Source organism: Ictalurus furcatus, chromosome 2 (assembly GCF_023375685.1).
Source record: "Ictalurus furcatus strain D&B chromosome 2, Billie_1.0, whole genome shotgun sequence".
Taxonomy (NCBI): Eukaryota; Metazoa; Chordata; class Actinopteri; order Siluriformes; family Ictaluridae; genus Ictalurus; species Ictalurus furcatus.
The window spans coordinates 12,702,487-12,725,581 of record NC_071256.1 but is presented as its reverse complement, the minus strand read 5'-3'; the positions used below and the strand labels follow the sequence as shown (position 1 = coordinate 12,725,581).

Genomic DNA, 23,095 nt, shown 5'->3' with positions numbered 1-23,095 from the left:
TGGGGACATATATTTATTGTTCCACTTAAACGTACTTTCCTTCTGCATGTTTTCATACTAGGGATGGAGTCTGGATCTTTCCACTGGCTACAACTATTTAAAGAAAAAGAGGCTCAAATATGATATTCGGACAGAAAAGAATCGACTCGTTCCCAAACGACACTGAATCTTTGGTCGCGAGCTATCTGTTGGAGCAATTGGTCTTTTTTTATCGTAATTGTACTACAAGCAGAGAAAAGCTCACTATATTACTAGATATATTAGATAAAATTATTTATTTAATTTTTAAAAGCAATAATGTACACATAATAGCAAAGCATAAATCAATCAATTGAAATGCCTATGCTTCTGTGACTAAAATCAAATTCAGTTCCGGTATCCGTGTGACGTAGACACATCTGTACCAGTTCAGCCAATCGGAGTTAACCCGGAAGTACCCATTGGTCTCTTGTTTATTTCTTTCCTGCAAATCTAAACTGAGCAATTATTGTTTAATATGGACTCGAGCGTGGTGAAAGATCAGCGTGTTAACCGGAGAAGAAAGAGAGAGGACCCTGAGGATACAGTGGGAAAGATCACGAAAACAGAAACTGGGTGAGTGAGTATTTAGATATATAGTTAGCTACACATTCCCATTATGTCTGTTATAATGGTTGCACCAGCTGGATAAAAAGTTCTTTAGTCTAAACTTTAGTTTAGTTTTATAGATTAGATATAACTCTAGTGTTTTTTTGTGCAGTTTTTAAAGTGTATGTTTTAAACTATTTGCAAGACAGACAGTACAGTAAATATGCCATATGTGATATTTTGCCTAGTTGACTAATAAAATGAAAGAAGCAGATTCTTTTATTTCAGTGAAGTGACTAAACCATTCTTCATCCCTATTTTATCTCATTTACCCCTTTTCTTTTATCTGCTGATTTCTAGTGCTGTCTGTCTTTCATGCAGCATGAACTCATGCTCTTGCCCAAAACTCCTTCTGCTGTAGCAGTAGTCAAAGATCTTAATTCACTAATGTTAATATTAATCCTATTGACCAGATCTGAGTCCTGCTTCGATGAGTCAGAGGATCAGAGAAGTGTCCACGAAGTCATAACCTTCAAACCGTCTCATCTATCAGGTACTTGGTGTGCCATGAATGATTTTATTCCAACTGTGCAATATATATTATATATAATTATTTAAATAAATAAATAAATAAATAACCAAATTACTGCATAACATGTAAGGAATATAACACTTCAGGACATGTTGAAAATAATCAATGATGGGGTGGAGGTTTCTATAACAGTGTGTCCCGAACTCTTTTATTCCTATTACACCAAAGCAGCTTACCTCAACATTTTACATTTATTAGTGAAGTATACATTGTTTTTAACCCAAGTTCCGGTTATCGCTTATATTATGGCATCTATTCAGTCGTTCTCTCATCAGTCTCCTTTTTTTCTCTCTTGACATTTAATAAGGCAAAAAAAAGTGAAATGGGAAATGCACAAAGTCCTGTGTCTTGACTCTCTTTGGGTGAAAATTGTACAGATTGTTACAAAGCTCTGACACTGGAGACTCCTTCCATAAATGATAAACATCTCATCACAGAAAAGACTCAACATTTTTCTTAGTTAAATAACTAAGTTTTTAAGCCAACTTATAAGTCTGTGTGAATTTGCTATTACTATAGAAATGTGGAATAGAAGTTATAATTTGTCATTACAACATGAATATCGTACACAATACTACTACTACTACTACTACTACTACTAATAATAATAATAATAATAATAATTTAAATTTATATAGCGCCTTTCTCGCACCCAAGGTCAACAACGAACAAACAAACACAGAAATAAAACCAGTCCTTCAAACGCTGCCAGGTGGGATGTAATATCAGTGGCGTAACTGATCATAGTTCTGCTAAAGGCCTACACAGGTATATCCTCCACAGCCTGTACAGCCACTAGGCAACACCGCTTGTGAACAACACGCCAATGAACCACAACGTGAGCACAGACACATTGCTGAGAAGAGCTCTGAGCCATACCAAGACCATTTAGAATGATCATACAAAGCTCTCCGCTATGTATACATTTTATATATACCGTATGCTATGTAAATATATAAATGAGAGGATTCCACAATGACACAACTTTTCAAATGTATTTGTGAAGATTGCATTTCATTTTCGATTCATGTACAGATTAAATTTGGCAGAAAATAACTTTGTATTTCTACACTGCTTGCTAAAATGGAGAACCCTAATGTTCCTCTGTCGTACTGTAACTAGGTACCTGTGCTGAATTTGGTTACCCTTCTTGCCAGGGTGCCAGTAATACTGAACAGGGACATCTGGGCAGAATCTGAAACAGTGTAAAGTATCGACTGTTGAAAAGTAATTGTCACAAAAGCATGACAAATCATATAGGCTGCATAGGGCTGCATCCCAAATCCTATACTACCATAATCAGCAGTATGTAGTTTCTACTATCTAGTTCACTTCACATAAGTCCCAGTGCAGACTAAAACTAGTCCAGAGACTCTTTCTACTTTTGTACCTTTACACCACTAAATACTGTGTTTTCTTCTTCAAATGATGCCCATCGAGCAGCTCAGCACTATGATCAGGACACAACTGAGCCCATCAGCTCTGCCTTGAAATCTTTGGATGAGCTGCTTTCCTGGAAGCGCAGCAACGCGAATCCATTCAACATGGCCACCATCCCTTTGGTGAAAAGATGGCCGTCACTGAAAGACTCTCAGATGAGGACACTCATCTGTCATGACATGATGGGAGGATACTTGGAGGACAGGTACTGTCCCCAACTGACTTCATCACTTTACTAACACTACTAGTAGTAGTACGTGTTACTAACACTTAACATTTTTTATTAACAGTTGATGGTAGAGTCAGAAGTTTGTGCTTGATAATTGCTGATTCTGCTTATATAATTTTTTTTTATGTGACATAAAATAATCAAGTCTTGAGCTCTTAGTAGCTCTTTGAGTTTTCCCATTTCGCAAGTATTGAATGTCTTCTCTGAGTCTTCTCCTATAATGCCTGATGAGCTTGGAGAATACATGGCAAGGGATCTGAGACCATTCCTCCATACAGAATCTCTCCAGATCCTTCAAATTCCGAGGTCCACGTTGGTGGATTCTCCTCTTCAGTTCACCCCACAGGTGTTCTATGGGTTTTGAGTCAGGGGACTGGGATGGCCATGGTAGGACCTTGATTTTGTGGTCAGTAAACCATTGTGTTGATTTTGATGTATGTTTTGGATCATTGTCCTGCTGGAAGATCCAACCACGGCCCATTTTAATCTTTCTGGCAGAGACAGTCAGGTTTTCATTTAATATCCGTTGATATTTGATAGAGTCCATGATGCCATGTATCCTAACAAAATGTCCAGGTCCTCTTGCAGAAAAACAGCTCCAAAACATTAAAGAGTCACCACCATATTTAACCGTGGCCATGAGGTACTTTTCCATATGGCTACCTCTCTGTGTGCACCAAAACCACCTCTGGTGTTTATTGTCAAAAAGCTCTATTTTGGTTTCATCTGACCATAGAACCCGATCCCATTTGAAGTTCCAGTAGTGTCTGGCAAACTGAAGACGCTTGAGTTTGTTTTTGGATGAGAGTAGAGGCTTTTTTCTTGAAATCCTTCCAAACAACTTGTGGTGATGTAGGTGACTTAGGATTGTAGTTTTGGAGACTTTCTGACCCCAAAATGCAGCTAACTTCTGCAATTCTCCAGCTGTGATCCTTGGAGATTTTTTGACCACTCGAACCATCCTCTTCACAGTGCATTGAGACAATATAGACACACGTCCTCTTCCAGGTTGATACATAACATTTCCAGTTGACTGGAACTTCTTAATTATTGCTCTGATGGTGGAAATGGGTATTTTCAATGCTTGTGCTATTTTCTTATAGCCACTTCCCATTTTGTGAAGCTCAACAGCCTTTTGCGGCACATCACAGCTATATTCCTTGCTCTTACACATTGTTATGAATGACCTATGTGTTACCTCATATTTATACCCCTCTGAAACAGGAAGTCATGGTTGAACAATTTACTGTTCCTAGTCACCCTGGTGTGCTAAAAAAAAAGTAAAATATCAATGAGGAAATACTTCAAATATATTTTTCTCATATGAATTCATAGGGGTGCCAGTAATTGTGTCACACCTATATTTAACAATTTTTAACAATGATTTTTTAAAAAAATTTTATAAACCTGTATTGTGTTTGCAATTGTTTGATATCCATGAGAGCAGAGTATTTTTATGAATTTTTTCAAAAGGTTAAACAATGAAGACAATTTTTTACCACCTTCTTCGCTCATATTTACCAAGTGTGCCAATATTGGTGGAGGGCACTGTAAATCGTGAAGTAAATAACACTTAATATTTGGTTGCATAAACCTTGTTTGCAATAACTGCATCAAGCCTGCGACTCACTGACATCACCAAATTGTTAGTTTCTTCTGTTGTGATGCTTTCCCAGGCTTTTTCCGCAGCCTCTATCACTTGTTTGTTTCGGGGAGTTTCTCCCTTCAGTCTCCTCTTCAGAAGGTGAAATGCTGTTCAACTGGGTTAAGGTCTGGTGATTGACATGGTCAGTCTAAAACCTTCTACTTTTCCCTTACTTTTGTTGTGTTGGCAGTGTGTTACGGATCAATGTCTTGGTTAATGTCTTGGTCACTTGATGAGTGAACCCGTTCCAGATGCAGCCACGCAAGCCCAAGCCATGACACTACCTCCACCATGCTTGACTAATGAGCTTGAATGCTTTGGATCATGAGCAGATCCATTCTTTCTCCACACTTTGGCCTTTCCATCCCTTTAGTAGAGGTCAATCTTGGTTCCAGAACTTTTGTGGCTCGTCTCTGTATTTCATTGCGAATTCCAATCTGGCTTTAAAAGCTGAAATTCTAAACTCTATTCTCATGTTCATCTTTTGATCTCAGACCCAAATGTCTTCAGTCTGCAGCAAAACCAAATGAATTGGCCTTGCCGTTGCAATAGTTTCAGAGGGTACTGTGCGTGCCATTCCTTTTATAAGTATTCACGTTCCATGAACTTTTCCACATTTTGTACTGTTACAACCTGGAACTGGAGTGGACCTAAACATAATGTCCTAAATCTACACAAAATATCCAATAACATTGAAGTGGAGGTATAATCAAATCAAAAGAGTCATTGCGATCTGAGATCACTATGGATTTACAAAGTGGCTGATGGGCCGAGCGAGAATGCACTTACATCACAACATCAGATTAAGATTAAAAGATCGAGGCAGATATTTTGTGTTGTAAAAATCAGTGTTTCTGGCTGATCAGTGTCATGAGGTACCACATTATGATTTGCCATTTTCATTTAGTGCAAAATTGAGGCAAATTTTGGCTGACTTCAGCATAGTCATGATAATGTTTTTTCTTTCTAAGGTTTATTCAAGGTACAGAGGTGGACACACCCTATTTGTTCTATCACTGGAAATATATCGACATCTTCAACTACTTCAGCCATCATATGGTGACCATCCCTCCTGCCATGTGGACCAATGCTGCTCATAAACACGGCGTGCTCTCACTAGGTCAGTTTTCTCTCTAATCTGGGTAAGATTTCTTGTTATCATAGGTCATGTCAGTTCTGGTGTTTTCCCCATTCTTCATTTTTTTATAGGAATCCTTTCCTTCCATCATGAATCTGTGAGGTGTTTGATTAGTAATAGATAAGATTATTCGCCCCTTCATTCACAAAACAAAACCAACATCTGCAAATATGTAGATGCATATTACTGTACATGGCATTATAATTAAGATCTGAAACAAAGTCTTCAGGTGAATATACAGTACTGTGTGAAAGTTTTAGGCACACTATTTTTTGTATTTATTTATTTTACAACAAACTTTGTTATAGATTTTTTATTTTATGACTTCTACATTATCAAGTCAGTACAAAAAACATTAGTTTCCCAGCACAAAATGAAATGTTACAGGAAAATGTTTGTGTGTCAGTAAAGAAAGCAGCATATTACGTAAGAGACCACTTTTCCAATAAAAAAAAAAAACCACAATGAAGGCTGCTGGGTTTTGCTGCAAAAATAAGAAGCGAGTGCGACAGTCAAAGTCTCCAGAACACCTGTGGCTGGTTCTGCAACATGCTCCATAAAACTTACAGCTCATTTCCATATAAAACTACACTAATTGTACTACTATTACATTTTTTTTGTCACAACAAATATTGACTTTGTTTCATTTACTACTGTTTATTGCACATGTAGAATGTAGAAACATTTAATTTCATTATTTTGAAGCCCCCCCCCCCCCCCAAGCCTCCCCTATCATGTGGGCCCCCCAACCCCCATATTGGAGGAGAGCAGGTATAATGATTATCTATTTTATACTTTATATATATATATATATATATATATATATATATATATATATATATATATATATATATATATATATATATATACACATAACTTATAATCTATTTTTGATAGATAGATTTTTTTTGTACTTTTTTAATTACTTTTCATAACTTTATGATTTTTAAACTGATTTTTATTAAACTATATAACGGACAGGTATGGAACATGAATGATATAAAATGTTTCTGAACACTATAGCTACTTTGAACAAGAGAACTAGGCTGTAATAGCGTGGACTATTTTACATGTAAAACATGTTGCATTACATTTGTCTTGCGTTCTAAAAACATTCGCATATGAATGATGTAAATTGGGATGAAGGGTGCGTCTCGTTATCCATGACATTGTTAAATCTCCGGCTCTCAGCCAATCACTGAACAGAGCAGGCGCAGAGAGAGGTGTGAGTGAAAGCAAGACCTCGCGTTTGCAGGAAAGTACTGGCCACATTTGGAAAGTCGCTAAGGTTTGTCCAAAAAGTCGCTGGATTTGTTGCTAGGCACTTTTTTTGGCAAAAAAAGGTCGCTAAAGGTGTCTGAAAAGTTGCTAAGTTGGCAACACTGGTCTGCACTGACAGCTAGATAAAAGGCAGGCTAAGCTCCACCTCTCCCCAGCAAAAAGAAAATAAAGAGGGAGAGGGAACATGGGGTTTTTCATTTATGCGCATTCTATTTGAAAAGCAATAAAATACACCGAGTCCCCAAATGATGCCTGTCTGTGTTTTGAGCCCCACTTCTGATCTCTCTGTGCCTCCCTGGTTGAGAACCACTGCTCTACAGCATTTCTTTGCTTGTGCCTAAAACATCTGCACAGTACTGTACATACACACACATATTTAAAATTCTGCTTAGCCTGATGCACTTTTAATACATGAACATTTTTTACTCGTTGATGAAAAGGGCAGTGATGCAGCTAGGAATAAATAACTGGGCTTTGTGTGTTTGTTTGTTTTTTCTCTGTCTCTGTGTTACAGGCACGTTCATCACGGAGTGGACGGATGGAGGGAAGATGTGTGAGGTTTTCCTGGCCGGAGAGGAACAGTATCGCTCAGTTGCTGATAAACTGGTGCAGATTGCACACTGTTACGGGTTCGACGGCTGGCTCATAAACATAGAGAATGTGCTGAGTGTGAGCTAACTTCAAGTTTCATATTACAAAATGAAGTGCAGTAAATTTAAAAATAACATTATTTAAACTGCGAGTGTAGGTCTGGGCGTGTTTTACCGAATGTCTCCACCAGGATATGAATATCTGACAGTTTTGATCTTATGGCAACCATTAGCTGGTCCCTTTAATGGGAAAACTGCTTTAAAAAAAAAAAAACTAGACGACTACAATGTATACAGTGCTGCTTGAAAACCCTGCTGTTTGTGAACCCTTTAGAATTTTCTACATTTCTGCATAAATATGACCTAAAACATCAGATTTTCATACAAGTCCTAAAAGTAGACAGAGAGAGCCCAGTTAAACAAATGAGACAAAAATATTATACTTGGTCACTTACTATAAAGGAAAATGATCCAATATTACATATCATCTCTAGGATTAGCAGTTTAATTTGAAGGTGAAATTAGAGTCAATCAATGTGTTTTCAATCACTGGGATGACAATCAGGTGTGAGTGTTTTATTTAAAGAATGGGGATCTATCAGAGTTTGATCTTGTTTGTGTGGAAGCGTATCACGGCATGAATAAAGGAGATTCCTGAGGACCTCAGGAAGAGTTGTTGAAGCTCATCAGGCTGGAAAAGCTTACAAAACCTTTTTCCTCGATAAATAAATGACCGAGTATAATATTTGTGTCTCGTTTGGTTAACTGGGTTCTCTTTATCTACTTTTAGGACTTGGGTGAAAATCTGATGATGTTTTAGGTCATAGTTGTGCAGAAATATAGAAAATACTAAAGGGTTCACAAACTTTCAAGCACCACTGTATCTGCAAAACTAAAAGAGCCAAACGGTTTCCTTTTGGTTGCTGAGGTTAAGGTTAGGGTTTCGGTGTAGGCATAACCTCAATAAGTCAATGGAAGGTGCTCACAAAGATTGTATGATTGTGTGTGTGTGTGTGTGTCTAGGAAGGTTCTGTGAAACACATGGCTCCGTTCCTGCGCTACCTCACCGAGCAGATGCATGAGCAAGTTCCTGGCAGTTTGGTGATCTGGTATGATAGCGTTCTGGAGGACGGCACTCTGAAATGGCAAAACCAACTCAACAACAGCAACAGGTGAGCCTCGGGTGTGCGGATATAGAGTATGTGTTGCATTAAAATACCAACATGCTCAGAGAGTCAGGAATTTTAGGCCAACTGTGGCAACAGTGGAATTATAAAGATCATTTTGCCATATTGGACAGCCAAAACAAAGCGATTTTCATTACATTTGCTTACAGCTGCCTATTTTCAAAGAAGGTGGTATTCAATGCCTTCAGTGACAATGTGGGGGAGAGGGGTTGGGGGGTGGTGCATACAAAACAAAATAAGTGTTTATCTTCAGTAAATTATTTATGTTTAGTAGCTGCTTTTTCCTGGTCAGGATATGACCTATCCCTTGACGTAGAAATACTCCCTGAAAATCTCGCACACATTCACACCTAAAACCTACATTGACCCAATTTAGACTCACCCCTCTACCTACTGGCATGATTTTGGAAGACAAAAGGATTTCAGATTCCTTATTACAATATTCTGTCATATTACACACACCATTATAAAAAAACTAACAAAAAAAACCATAACACACTATACAATGGACAGCGTAAGAGAGGAAACGCTAACTCCAACACGCTTTCTAATGAGGCTAATGTTGTTCTTGTGGCCCAATCTTTAGTACAAGTCTGAATTATTGAAGACTTTCCAGGGTCCGCACGTCCATGTGAGGTTTGTGTAACATCTTTCTGCTCCAAATAGAGTGTTTTTTGATGCGTGTGATGGCATTTTCACCAACTATAACTGGACGGAGAGCAGTCTGGAGGATATGGCGACCGATCCCGCAGCACAGGGGCGTCTGGCCGATATTTACGTCGGCATCGATGTGTTTGCAAGAGGAGATGTAGTGGGAGGAAAGTTTGAAACGAATAAGGTGAGATTTGTTTCGTCCTGAAGATCATGGAAGTCAGGAAACAGTCTGAATTAGATGTACAAGTCTTGTTTATTCAAGTTGTTTTCCTCGCTGAAAGCAACAGGGATGAAAAACACATAGCAAGTAGAGGAGTGAACTAACTCCTAACCAAGTCAGTCTCAATGTGGTTATATATATATATATATATATATATATATATATATATATATATATATATATATATATATATATATATATATATAATATACACACACACACATACATATACACACACAGTGGGGGAAATAAGTATCGAGCACATCAACATTTTTTTTAGTAAATATATTTTCTATGAGGTTATTCACATGAAATTTTCACCAGACTTTGGTATTAACTCGAGAAATCCATTCATATAAAAAAATCCAAACAATAAAGTTATGTGTAATAAAGTGGAATGACACAGGAAAAAAGTATTGAACATGCTAAGAAAAAGCAGTTCTCCTAGGCAAGGTAAGGCAAGCAACCAGCTGAAATCTGTGAGTAATTATACCCCCTATCTGTGCAAATTAATATCAGCTGGATTAGTAAATTCATGGACTTTAATGTTTGCCTCATTGGAAATATATTTACTGGAAAAAATGTTGACGTGTCCAATACTTATTTCCCCCGCTGTGTGTGTGTGTGTGTATATATATATATATATATATATATATATATATATATATATATATATATATATATATATATATATATATATATATATATGTATATATATATATATATATATATATATATATATATATATATATATATGTATGTATGTATGTATGTATGTATGTATATATAATATCTCAGTGTTGTCATGGTTCTTTTAGGCTCTTGAGCTGGTGCGTAAACACGGACTTTCTACAGCCATTTTTGCTCCTGGTTGGGTTTACGAGTGCCACGACAAAGTGGATTTCCGCAAGAACCAGGACAAGTGAGTCTATTAATGCATAATAAATAAATGTCCCCAATATACCCACCTTCAAGACAGTAATCACATAATGGGAGGATCAAAAGAGAAAGAGGAGGGTCCTCTTGCCGAACAATGGCACAAAATATTCAATTGAAGTTACTTGTTTAGTGCTTTTAACTATTCAATTCAATTTTCAATTCAATTTGATTTGTATAGCACTTTTAACATTAGACATTGTCTCAAAGTAGCTTTACAGAAACATATAGAACACAGGATACAGATTTTAAGTGTATGAATTTATCCCTATTGAACAAGCCGGTGACGAGGAAAAACTCCCTGAGATGATATGAGGAAATATAACTATAGATACTGTCAAAAATCAGCTTTGCAGAATGTAGATTTAGATTCGTAATGAGCAAGCCAGAGGTGAGTGAACATATTGTGAATAAGAGTCCTGGGATGAGCATCGGGGCAGTTTTTATGATTACAGCAGCAGTTCTTGGAATGTAGAAATCTGCAATATCTGGGTGAGATTTTATGTTTATGTTGTCATAAACATTATTTGTTTATAATGAGTTTTTAATTACCATCTTTTGTCTAAGAAATCTAATATATTACTTACAAATATTTAATACAGTACGTGTGTGTGTGTGTGTGTGTGTGTGTGTGTGTGTGCGTGTGTGCGTGTGTGTGTGTGTGTTTAGATTTTGGGGCTTGTTATCAGACTTCCTCTACATTCACCATCCTGAGTGTCCTCTTCCCTTCGTCTCATCTTTCTGTCAGGGTTATGGAAAGAATTTCTACTGGAGGGGGAAGGTATGTTTAATTGAACATGTCCGGTGTTCGCACTGAAGCTACAAGGCAATGCGGCTAACAAGGAAAGCTTACAATCCCCTTATAGCATGTTGGAAAGTGAATGCCTAAATCATCACACCCTCGAACCTCAGACTGATCAGTTGATCTAGTTGCTGACGCTGTTGTTCACGAAAACAGTTGCAGTAGCCGTTGTGAAGCCCGAAAGGAAGAGTCAAAGCAGAACAAATAAGTCATCTTTTGGAAAAACTACTTTCAGTAGTAAACTAAAATAAAACAAAATGTTAGCACGTTCGCCTCACACCTCCAGGGACCGGGGTTCGATTCCCACCGTGGCCCTGTGTGTGCAGAGTTTGGATGTTCTCCCCGTGCTGCGGGGGTTTCCTCCGGGTACTCCGGTTTCCTCCCCAAGTCCAAAGACATGCATGGTAGGCTGACTGGCGTGTCTAAAGTGTCCGTAGTGTATGAATGGGTGTGTGAGTGTGTATGTGATTGTGCCCTGCGATGGACTGGCACCCTGTCCAGGGTGTACCCCACCTTGTGCCCGATGCTTCCTGGGATAGGCTCCAGGTTCCCCGTGACCCTGAAAAAGAGTAAGTGGTAGAAGATGGATGGATGGATGGATGGTCTACAGTTGACACAACTAATCTGAAAATGTTCTGTATGTGAGGAATGTGCTTTTGAACAGTTAACCCAGTTAGTTAAAAAGAAAGGTAAAAAAGGGTACCTTTTATAAAGAAATGTAACAATAGTTGGCCCAAATTCTGTATGGGTTTCATTACCTCATTTTAATTCCTACATGTTTCTAGCTACCTAGTTACCGGTACCGAACATTGAACTGACTTCTTAAAACGCACTTATTATGATTTTGAAACGTGCCTAATTTTGTTTTCGAGGTCTCCTACAATAGATTTACATGCATCCAAGGTCAAAAACACATAATTTAAACTGTAACGTCACCTTTTTTCCACCCAGTGTCACAAACGACTCGTTCTAAAGGATTCATTCTAAACTTTCAGAGAGCATACTCTGCTCTGATTGGTCAGATGTCCCAGTCTGTTGTGATTGGTCTACCGCTGTCAGCAAGCAGCCGATGAAGATCAGAGGCAGGGTTTTTTTTGTTACAAACCTATGTAGGTTAGTACAGGAAGTACAGTGAGGGGAAAAAAGTATTTGATCCCCTGCTGATTTTGTACGTTTGCCCACTGACAAAGAAATGATCAGTCTATAATTTTAATGGTAGATTTATTTGAACAGTGAGAGACAGAATAACAACAAGAAAATCCAGAAAAACGCATGTCAAAAATGTTATAAATTGATTTGCATTTTAATGAGGGAAATAAGTATTTGACCCCCTCTCAATCAGAAAGATTTCTGGCTCCCAGGTGTCTTTTATACAGGTAACGAGCTGAGATTAGGAGCACACTCTTAAAGGGAGTGCTCCTAATCTCAGCTTGTTACCTGTATAAAAGACACCTGTCCACAGAAGCAATCAATCAATCAGATTCCAAACTCTCCACCATGGCCAAGACCAAAGAGCTCTCCAAGGATGTCAGGGACAAGATTATAGACCTACACAAGTCTGGAATGGGCTACAAGACCATTGCCAAGCAGCTTGGTGAGAAGGTGACAACAGTTGGTGCGATTATTCGCAAATGGAAGAAACACAAAAGAACTGTCAATCTCCCTCGGCCTGGGGCTCCATACAAGATCTCACCTCGTGGAGTTGCAATGATCATGAGAACAGTGAGGAATCAGCCCAGAACTACACGGGAGGATCTTGTCAATGATCTCAAGGCAGCTGGGACCATAGTCACCAAGAAAACAATTGGTAACACACTACGCCGTGAAGGACTGAAATCCTGCAGCGCCTGCAAGGTCCCCCTGCTCAAGAAAGCACATATACATGCCCGTCTGAAGTTTGCCAATGAACATCTGAATGATTCAGAGGACAACTGGGTGAAAGTGTTGTGGTCAGATGAGACCAAAATGGAGCTCTTTGGCATCAACTCAACTCGCCGTGTTTGGAGGAGGAGGAATGCTGCCTATGACCCCAAGAACACCATCCCCACCGTCAAACATGGAGGTGGAAACATTATGCTTTGGGGGTGTTTTTCTGCTAAGGGGACAGGACAACTTCACCGCATCAAAGGGACGATGGACGGGGCCATGTACCGTCAAATCTTGGGTGAGAACCTCCTTCCCTCAGCCAGGGCATTGAAAATAGGTCGTGGATGGGTATTCCAGCATGACAATGACCCAAAACACACGGCCAAGGCAACAAAGGAGTGGCTCAAGAAGAAGCACATTAAGGTCCTGGAGTGGCCTAGCCAGTCTCCAGACCTTAATCCCATAGAAAATCTGTGGAGAGAGCTGAAGGTTCGAGTTGCCAAACGTCAGCCTCGAAACCTTAATGACTTGGAGAAGATCTGCAAAGAGGAGTGGGACAAAATCCCTCCTGAGATGTGTGCAAACCTGGTGGCCAACTACAAGAAACGTCTGACCTCTGTGATTGCCAACAAGGGTTTTGCCACCAAGTACTAAGTCATGTTTTGCAGAGGGGTCAAATACATATGTCCCTCATTAAAATGCAAATCAATTTATAACATTTTTGACATGCGTTTTTCTGGATTTTTTTTGTTGTTATTCTGTCTCTCACTGTTCAAATAAATCTACCATTAAAATTATAGACTGATCATTTCTTTGTCACTGGGCAAACGAACAAAATCAGCAGGGGATCAAATACTTTTTTCCCTCACTGTAAGTCTGGAATCACTAACGACTCGTTTCAGCTGTTCAGAATTGATTCCTTCTTTTGGGAGTCAATAACTCCGTTTGTCATGCGCTTCGATTTTTTAAAAACTTTTTTACATTCACAAACAGCTCTACAACACACTACATGAAAGGTAATATTTGAAAAACCATAATAGGTGCACTTTAAGTTTAAAACGGAGCTTTCATACTGTAACACATCAAAACATCTCTCTAACTAGTCTCATTCTCTCTCAGCCAGCTAATGGCTTACCTGTACAAGATTCCACAGGCTGGATGTTAAGCTAAGAATTGCCGATATTTGCGTTTCCATTTTGGGTCGTATAATTTGCAGATTGCTATCATACTGTTTCCTTTGAAACATTTAAAGGGGTCGTGACATGTTTAAAAAAAATAAAAATTATTATCTTCCCTGAGGTGTAATTATAATATTAGTAAAGTGTTTGCACAAAAAAAACATACAAATTGAGTAATTTACGACCTTTTTCCATCCTGTCTCTGACTGAAGCGTGTGTCCTTTACCTTTAAGACTTCAATGTAACCACCCACTGCTATGATTGGCTAACACCTTTGCCTATGAATTAATAATCAACGTCCCGGCCGTAATACGTGCGGAACTGTTTTCGGTGACTGAGCACCGGTGGGCGGGGCCAACGGTGTGACGATGTAAAAGTAGGTGTTGATCTCTCGCTGTCTCTGATGTCACAAATCCCACTACATCCAAACGAGCCGTTTTTGGAACTTGGTTAAATAAACGCTCTTTTTCTGCTGAGGACGACATATTAAGCTATGAAACTTGCACAACGTTTTAATGGTACAATGACCTCTTATATGTCTAAAGATCAAGGAAAATTTGATTTCTCATGTCATGACCCCTTTAAAACTGACAATATCTGAGAAATTGGGCCAGGGACGCTCATCTGTCTCCACTGTCTCAGACTATGCTATGTAAGCATTTGGTGCATGAAGTGTAGACTTTCGCCAGGAAACTGCCTCATTTTGATTGGCTCTCGAAATTGAAGCATTTAAAATGTGCACATGCTGTGTTTTTAATTGACTTACAGTTTTATGGGGTTAAATATTTGAGTTACTATGGACTTCCTGTCAGCTCAGACCAGTCTGGTCATTCTCCTCTGTGCAGACCCTCCACACACAAGCTGTTTTTTTTTTTTTCTTTTCACACCATTCTGTGTAAACTCTAAAGACTGTATAGTGTGTGTGAGAATCAGTACAGTGTGTATACATGTGTATTTGTGTGTGACCGTGTAGGTAGAGCAGGACAGAACCTGGATGAATCTGAGTGCTCAGGAGCTGCAGCCTCTCTATGTGATGGAGAATTTGGAGGGAGGAGGCTGGTTTCAGACTCGAGGCTGCTCAGAGGAAGTGTGGACTGGAGGGAGTTCACTACTGCTGGAGGGGACCATGCCAAAATCCCTGTCCAAAATCTGTGCCAGGTAAAGATCACAAAAATAATAATAATAATTTTAAAAAACTGTCGTTATATTATAAAATAAGTTAATGTGTGCTCAGCCACTTTATTAGGAACACTGGTACACTTGCTCGTTCACGCAGTTGACCAATCCTTAGCTTCGGGTAATGTTCACATCAGAATAGGCACCAAAAAAAAAAGGTGATCTCAGCTACTTGGACTGCAGCATGGCTGTTGGTGCCAGACATGCTGGTATTGAGTATTTTAGATCCCCTGGGATTTTCACACACAACAGTCTCTAGAGTGGTTTAGAAAACAAAAAACATCCAATGTGAAAGATCAGAGGAGAATGGCCAGACTGGTTTGAACTGGCTACAGTAACTTGTACATAACCACTCTTTACAACCATTGTGAACAGAAAAGCATCGCAGAATGCACAACACATATAACCATGAGGTGGATGCTATGCAGCAGCAGAGGGACTATGCCAGGTTCCACTCTTGTGAGCCAAGAACAGGAATCTGAGGCTACTGAAACTGAACAGACAGAAAATCATTGCCTGGTCAGAATTTTGCATCAACAGTAGGAATCCATGAATTTGACACGCTACTGTCCATCATCCTGTATGATGGAACTCCTATTGTGGTCCTTGGTGACTTCAACATTCATCTAAACAAGCCACATGCAGCTAACTTTCCACATTTCACCTCAAGCAGTTCGCCACACCAGCAACCCACAAAGCTGGCAAACAGCTTGACCTCATCCTCACACGTAACAATCTTCTCATTACTCCTCTCCCCACCTCTGACCATTTCTTTATCCAGTTCTCTATCTCTCTCCCCTCACCCTCTTCACTGTCTCCACCCTCTATCTCTTTTCGTCGCAATCTTCATTCCCTTTCCCCCTCACACTTCTCTTTTGCACAACCTTACTTCCCTCTTATAGCCACCTTTCCTCACTGGACTTAAACACCGCAACTGACATGCTATGTTCCACTCTAACATCTTCTCTTGACAGCATCTCCCACCTAACCTCCAGACCTGCTCGCACATCACCCTCTAGACCTTGGCTCTCAGAAGCTCTGCATAACAACCGGGCCAAACTAAGAGCATCTGAACGGAAATGGCGTAAATCTAACAATCCAACTGACCTAACCAATTACCAAACACATATCTCCTCTTCTTCCGATAGCATCACCACTGCTAAAGCCATATACTACCAAGAGAAGATTGGCAGTTCTCCCAACACCCGCACTCACTTCAAAACCTTTTCTTCTCTTCTCTGTGCCCCTCCTCACCCTTCCCCTCCCTCTCTCACTGCAGATGACTTTTCCAATTTCTTTTCCAACAAGGTTACATCAATCAGGAACCAGTTCTCAACCCCAGCCATGCATAGACTGGCTCCTCCTCCATGAAACTCCCAACTTGCTTCCTTCTCTCCCCTCTCAGAGACTGATGTCTCTAAACTCCTCCTCTCTAGCTGTCCCACAACCTGTCCTCTTGACCCTATCCCTTCTCACCTTCTTCAGTCCATCTCTCCCACACTATTACCTGCACTCACACACATCTTTAACACATCCCTCTCTACTGGCACATACCCTATCTCATTTAAGCAGGCCCGGGTTACCCACTGCTTAAAAAAACATCACTTAACCCTGCTACAGTTGATAACTACAGACCTATTTCCCTCCTCCCTTTTCTTTCCAAAACCCTTGAAAGAGCTGTTTTTAATCAACTGTCCAATTTTCTCACAAAGAACAACCTCCTGGACACCTAGCAGTCTGGCTTCAAGAGCAATCACTCCACGGAGAGTGCTCTGCTTTCCGTCACTGAAGCCTCACGACTAACAAGAGCAACGTCTAGATCATCTGTCCTCATCCTACTCGACCTCTCTGCTGCTTTCGACACTGTGAACCATCAGATCCTCCTGTCAACGCTCTCCAGCCTGGGCATCACCAGAACGGTTCTGTGCTGGGTGAAATCATATCTCTCAGACAGATCCTTCAAGGTATTGTGGAGGGGAGGTATTTCTGAAACTCAGCAACTCACAACTGGCGTTCCTCAGGGGTCAGTTCTGGGTCCACTGCTCTTTTCTATCGACACTACATCTCTGCGGCAGGTGATTGAGTCTTATGGCTTCTCATATCATTGCTATGCTGATGACACCCAGCTCTATTTGTCCTTCCAGCCTGATGATCCATCGGTCTCTGTACGAATCTCTGCTTGCCTGTCGGACATCTCGGACTGGATGAGGGAACACCACCTTCAGCTCAACCTGGCAAAATCTGAGCTTCTCTTCATCCCAGTCTGTCCCTCAATCAACCACAAGCTCACTGTACAACTCGGCTCAACCACACTCAAGCCAACCAGGACGGCCAGGAACCTTGGGGTGATTCTCGATGACAGCTTGAGCTTTACAGACCACATCTCAACTACTGCACGGTCCTGTAGGTACATCCTGTACAACATCAAGAAAATCAGACCCTACCTCACCGAACAGGCTACACAGATACTAGTCCAGGCTTTTGTTATCTCAAAACTGGACTACTGCAACTCACTACTTTCGGGCCTCCCGGCCAGCTCCATCAAGCCCCTTCAAATGATTCAGAATGCAGCAGCACGCTTCGTCTTCAACCAGACCAAGAGAACCCATGTCACACCCCTCTTCATCTCCCTCCACTGGCTTCCTGTAGCTGCCCATATCAAATTCAAGGCCTTGATGCTCACCTACAAGACCATGTCTGGAACAGCACCCTCCTACCTCAACTTTCTCCTGAAGGCTTATGTTCCCTCATGTAATATGCGATCAATCAATGACCGATGTTAAGTGGTACCTACTAAGCGTGGCTCAAGGTCCCTTTCAAGAACCTTCAGACTAACTGTTCCTCAGTGGTGGAATGAACTTCCAACCTCAATCCGGACCGCAGAATCTGTCACCATCTTCAAGAAACAGCTAAAGACCCACCTCTTCCATGAACACCTAACCAACCCCTAAAAAAACAAAAAAAACAACTTACTCTGGCACTTACACCTCTACTCTGTGCACTTTGCTTCTTCTGGAACTCAATTAATGGATCTTGTATGGTAGCACTATTTTTATTGTTCTCTGCTTGATATCGCTTTGCTTGTATTTTCTCATTTGTATGTTGCTTTGGATAAAAGCGCCTGCTACATGAATAAATGTAAATGTAAATGTAAATCCATGGACCCAACCTGCCTTGTGTCAACAGTTCAGGCCGGTGGTGGTGGTGGTGGTGGTGTTGGTGGTGTAACGGTGTGGGGAATGTTTTCTTGGCACACGTTGGGGTCCTTAATACTAATAGAACAAGGTTTGAATGCCAAACTTTATCTAAGTATTGTTGCTGACCACATGCATCCCTTTATGGCCACAATTTACTCATCTTATAACGGCTACGTCCGGTATGATAATGCGGCATGTCACAAAGTCATCTCAAACTGATTCCATGAACATGGCACTGAGTACAGTTTGCTTCAATGGCTTCCCCAGTCACTAGATCTAAATCTAATAGAGCGCTTTTGGGACGTGATATTATGGAAGAGTCACAAAATGCTGATTCCACATTGCAGTCATGTCAACACGGACGAGAATCTCAAAGGAATATTTCCAACGCCTTATGGAATCCACTCCACGAAGATTTGCGGCTATTCTGAGAGCTTTATAATAAGATAATAAAAGAAAGATATACTCTCATTAACATCTCCTTGCATGGCTTCTCTCTTCTAGGATATTTTCACTCCATGTGCCACTGGCCTCAAGGATGTTCATCTCATGCGTCTATCAGCTGTCAGACAGAGTGACTATCTCTTTAGAGCTCAAAACCACAGACGCTGCTCTCTGCACACACACAGGGAGCGAGGAGATGCCGAGTGAGTGTTAGTTTCTTTCTTAGTTGTATTTTTTTCTTAAAGAGTATAACTGTGTAACAGTCCCAGCCGCACAATCTGAATCTAGGTGTACATTTCTAGTTTGTGATTTGTGTATGCGTGTGTGTTTCAGTCAGTAACGTGATTCCAGTGGGGTTGGATGAAGATCATGAGCTGGTGAAGCAGTTCACTCAACGGTGTGGAGGAGAGCAGAAAGCAAATGGCTGGATTACCAGGTCAGAGTCACTAAACACAGAGGAACAATTTGTTTGGAAATGCATAGTTAATGTGACTGGTTTTTAACTATACAGTAAAGTAGTTACCTAACCTAGTTAAGTTGGGTACCAGATTGAATTTCACAGTTCAACAGTTAGCATAATGTTAATTAGCTTGCTGGATAACCTGACAACTGGTTTTGATTAACCTAATGCTAGCTAATTAACATAAATCAGTAGTTAGAAAGCTGAAATGTAAAATAACATTAACTTGAATAAGTACAACCCCAATTCCGAAAAAGTTGGGACAGTATGGAAGACGCTAATAAAAACAAAGAGGAGTGATTTGTAAATGTACTTTGACTTGTATTTAAACAACATCAACAACAAAAAACATGTAAAGACAAGGTATCTGATGTTTTACCTAATTAACCGTATAGTTTTTCGAAGATAAATGTTTATTTTGAAATTGATGCGTGCAACACATTCCAAAAAAGATGGGACAGGGGCAATTTAGGACTAATAGCGATGTGACAAGTTGATATAAGAAGGTGATGTGAAACAGGTGAGGCAATCGTCTAATAATAGTATATAAGGAGCTTCCAAAAAAGGCCTAGTCCTTCAAGAGCAAGGATGGGTCGAGGCTCGCCAATCTTATACGTCAGCGAATAATCCAACACTTTGTGGACATCATTCCCCAAAGGCAAATCGGTAGGATTTTTGTTGAATGTATAGTTCGCAACACAGATATATCGACTTGAGAGACTGGTATTGGAAAAAAAAACCCCGATATGATGCTCTACATTGTTACACCTCTTACTTCCATATGAGGCTGTTTTAATATTCCTACCGAAATGCCATTTCTTCTTCTATAATAAAATATCGCATGTGTGTGTGTAGGTGTTTCCTTCTGGAGGTGACCGGTTGTGCCCTCAGAGACGTGTGTGTCAGTGTGTCTCGAAAAGAAGCAGAATCACAGGATCTTCCTTTTCACTGTAGGATTGGAGAGATCATGGTAAAGGAAAACTAATGCCTTAATTACCACCTGAAGTTGATTCTTTTTGTTCCCTTTATATTGCAGCAATTTGCCAGAATGAACAATGTCTTACAACACATCGTACATTTCTGTAATGTCAGTGAAAGCCTTATAGATCACTTACATTAGTTCAAGCGGCTTTTATTGTCATTTCAACCATATACAGCTGGTACAGTTCACAGTGAAAAGAAACAATATTCCTGAACTGTTGCTACATAAAACAAGACCACATGAGACAACACTGAACTAAATAAGATCTACACATTTTTACATAAAGTGCACGTGCAAACGTGTGCTAAAACACAGGACAGTACAACTAAAACAGGACAATATGCACAGTAAGTGACAGTGTAGTGCCGAACAGTACACAGTTCTAATATGGAAGTGTCTGATATAACAGGTAGTGCAAAAGATAGGTGCCAAAGAGTAACAATATCATTTTAAAATAGTATAAATGTAAACATAACATGCTATAACTGAGTATTCAGCAGATTAGCTTATACCAAATATGTACGTAGCAGTTATTCCAGTAGCAGCCAGGTAAAGTGTATAATAGTGATGAAATTAAATACGATATTTTTATAAATACAGTAGCAGCAAAAATGCAACAGAGTCAATGCAGCAATGTGGAAATATTGCAAGGGGAGTGTTCAGTTCAGTCTCTGGGTATTGAGGAGTCTGATAAAAGCTAACAGTTCTTCATCAGAATCTCTCCCCCCCCCCACCCCCCCCGGCTCTTCTTGGTAAAAACAAAAACAGAAAAAAAAAATGACGCTTGCCGTTACAGAGAATCTCCAAATCCTGAATTTCCAGAGTCAGAAAGCATAGACGAACGAACAAAGTGCTTACAGTGGGGAAAAAAATGCTAAATAAACCTCATACCAATAATACCAATTATACATGAGTTGTTACTATAGAAACTATAATCTGTGATTTCCCTCGCAGTTAATGTTTTAGAAAACCAATCAACACTTTCTGACCAATCGCAATGGAGAATTCAGGCATGGTATAATGTGGTATAATTGTTATTAAGCCTTAATAGTGCTGTGGCCTGTAACCCCAGCTCTATCTGCTCTTCATCTCTATGTTGATTAATGTAAATAATCCGGAAACTTGGAAATAAATCATGGAGACGTTTTTTTTTGTTGTTGCAGCTGTTAGATGCAGAGAGTCTCTTCACCCCTCTGTTGCCCATCCAGAAGATGTCTGTGTCTGATGTGGTGTGGCATAAAGGAGACGTTGATGTAAATGGAAAAGCTACAAAGCTCTTTCTGAACGCTACTCTAGGCTGGAGCTACCCGACCCAACTGGTACGATATTTCCGTGTGCTTTGGCGTCACGTACGAGGTCCGGACCCGCGAGTTGGGCCTGGAGCGGCCGTTCTTATCGGCCGGTCATATTCACCGCAGTACCGTGTGATCGAGCTTGAGGTTGGGCACGCGACTGGAGTGATGGAGCTGCTGGTGGAGCCGGTGAGCAGAGAAGGCTTCAGCTTGCCCGAGTCGCACTGGGGGAGACGGACACTGAGCTATACACACGCCGCTGATATATAAACATACACATGCTGTATAGTGCAGATGCTCCATACTGTATTTTAAATATAAAACAACTTTGAATGTGAGAAAAAGGATACATAAATAACAATTTTCAGGGATTTTTGTATTATATTCCTTCTGTATTATTTTGTGTGACTTTTTCCTCGAAAATCCATGGCTACGTATTTAAAAACGAAATAAGTAAATAAATTGGCACCTTCTCCAGCTCTCTGCATATTTATCAGTAATTATCAGTAAACAGACCCCCGGTGTTTATTAACATTGACTGACTGACTGAGATTTGCAAAAGGAGTCAGTAAGTAACGTAGTGTTGGGTCTGAGTCCACCTTTGCCGAGTTCGAGTCGAGACTAAGTCCTTAACCAATCGAGTCCAAAAACGGCCGAGTCCGAGTCCTTAATGGTCGAGTCCAGAAAGTAATTAAATTGAAAAAAAAAAATTTAAATTGCAATTGTAAACTCAACACTGAGCTTTTAAATGAATATTTTAACCTTCACAAACCAATAGCAACATACATGTAACAAAAAAAATACCACTATTACGTCTTCCATTGCCATTTAATATTTTAATTAATGTTATCAGCACCTCAGCTAGTTTCCTATCAAAAAATGGTTTCAAAGAAAAAAAAAAGGGATATAGAGGTATATGTAGAACTTCTATTATATTACAAGTGTATGAAAAAAAACCAAAATGAACCAGTTTTGTTATTCTATCACACTATATTGTGTCCTCCAGTTCAAGTTGACATTACAAATATGATACCGCTCCCCCACAGTTATATGGGCTTAGAGAGAGTACAGAGTAGAGTTACATTTAGCAGCATGCCGTAAAAAGCTTATAACATATTTTAGTACTGCTTTTAATCTGTCTATGAATGACAACAAACTCATTCCTGAACACAGCTATGTTCAACTTTTTTAATTCCTAAAATAAATTTAAAAAATCCCT

General features: G+C 39.8%; 1 protein-coding gene across 1 annotated transcript; it reads left to right on the top strand.

Moving 5' to 3' along the window:
* Positions 1-270: 270 nt before the first annotated feature.
* On the top strand, positions 271-22,353 carry engase (endo-beta-N-acetylglucosaminidase). Its single transcript, XM_053648573.1, has 14 exons — positions 271-594; positions 1,041-1,120; positions 2,603-2,804; positions 5,445-5,593; positions 7,407-7,561; positions 8,506-8,654; positions 9,336-9,507; positions 10,362-10,465; positions 11,149-11,260; positions 15,299-15,483; positions 19,203-19,345; positions 19,476-19,578; positions 20,458-20,572; positions 21,748-22,353. The coding sequence occupies exons 1-14, from the start codon at positions 497-499 to the stop codon at positions 22,144-22,146; spliced, it is 2,166 nt and encodes a 721-aa protein (XP_053504548.1). The 5' UTR covers positions 271-496; the 3' UTR covers positions 22,147-22,353.
* Positions 22,354-23,095: the final 742 nt, after the last annotated feature.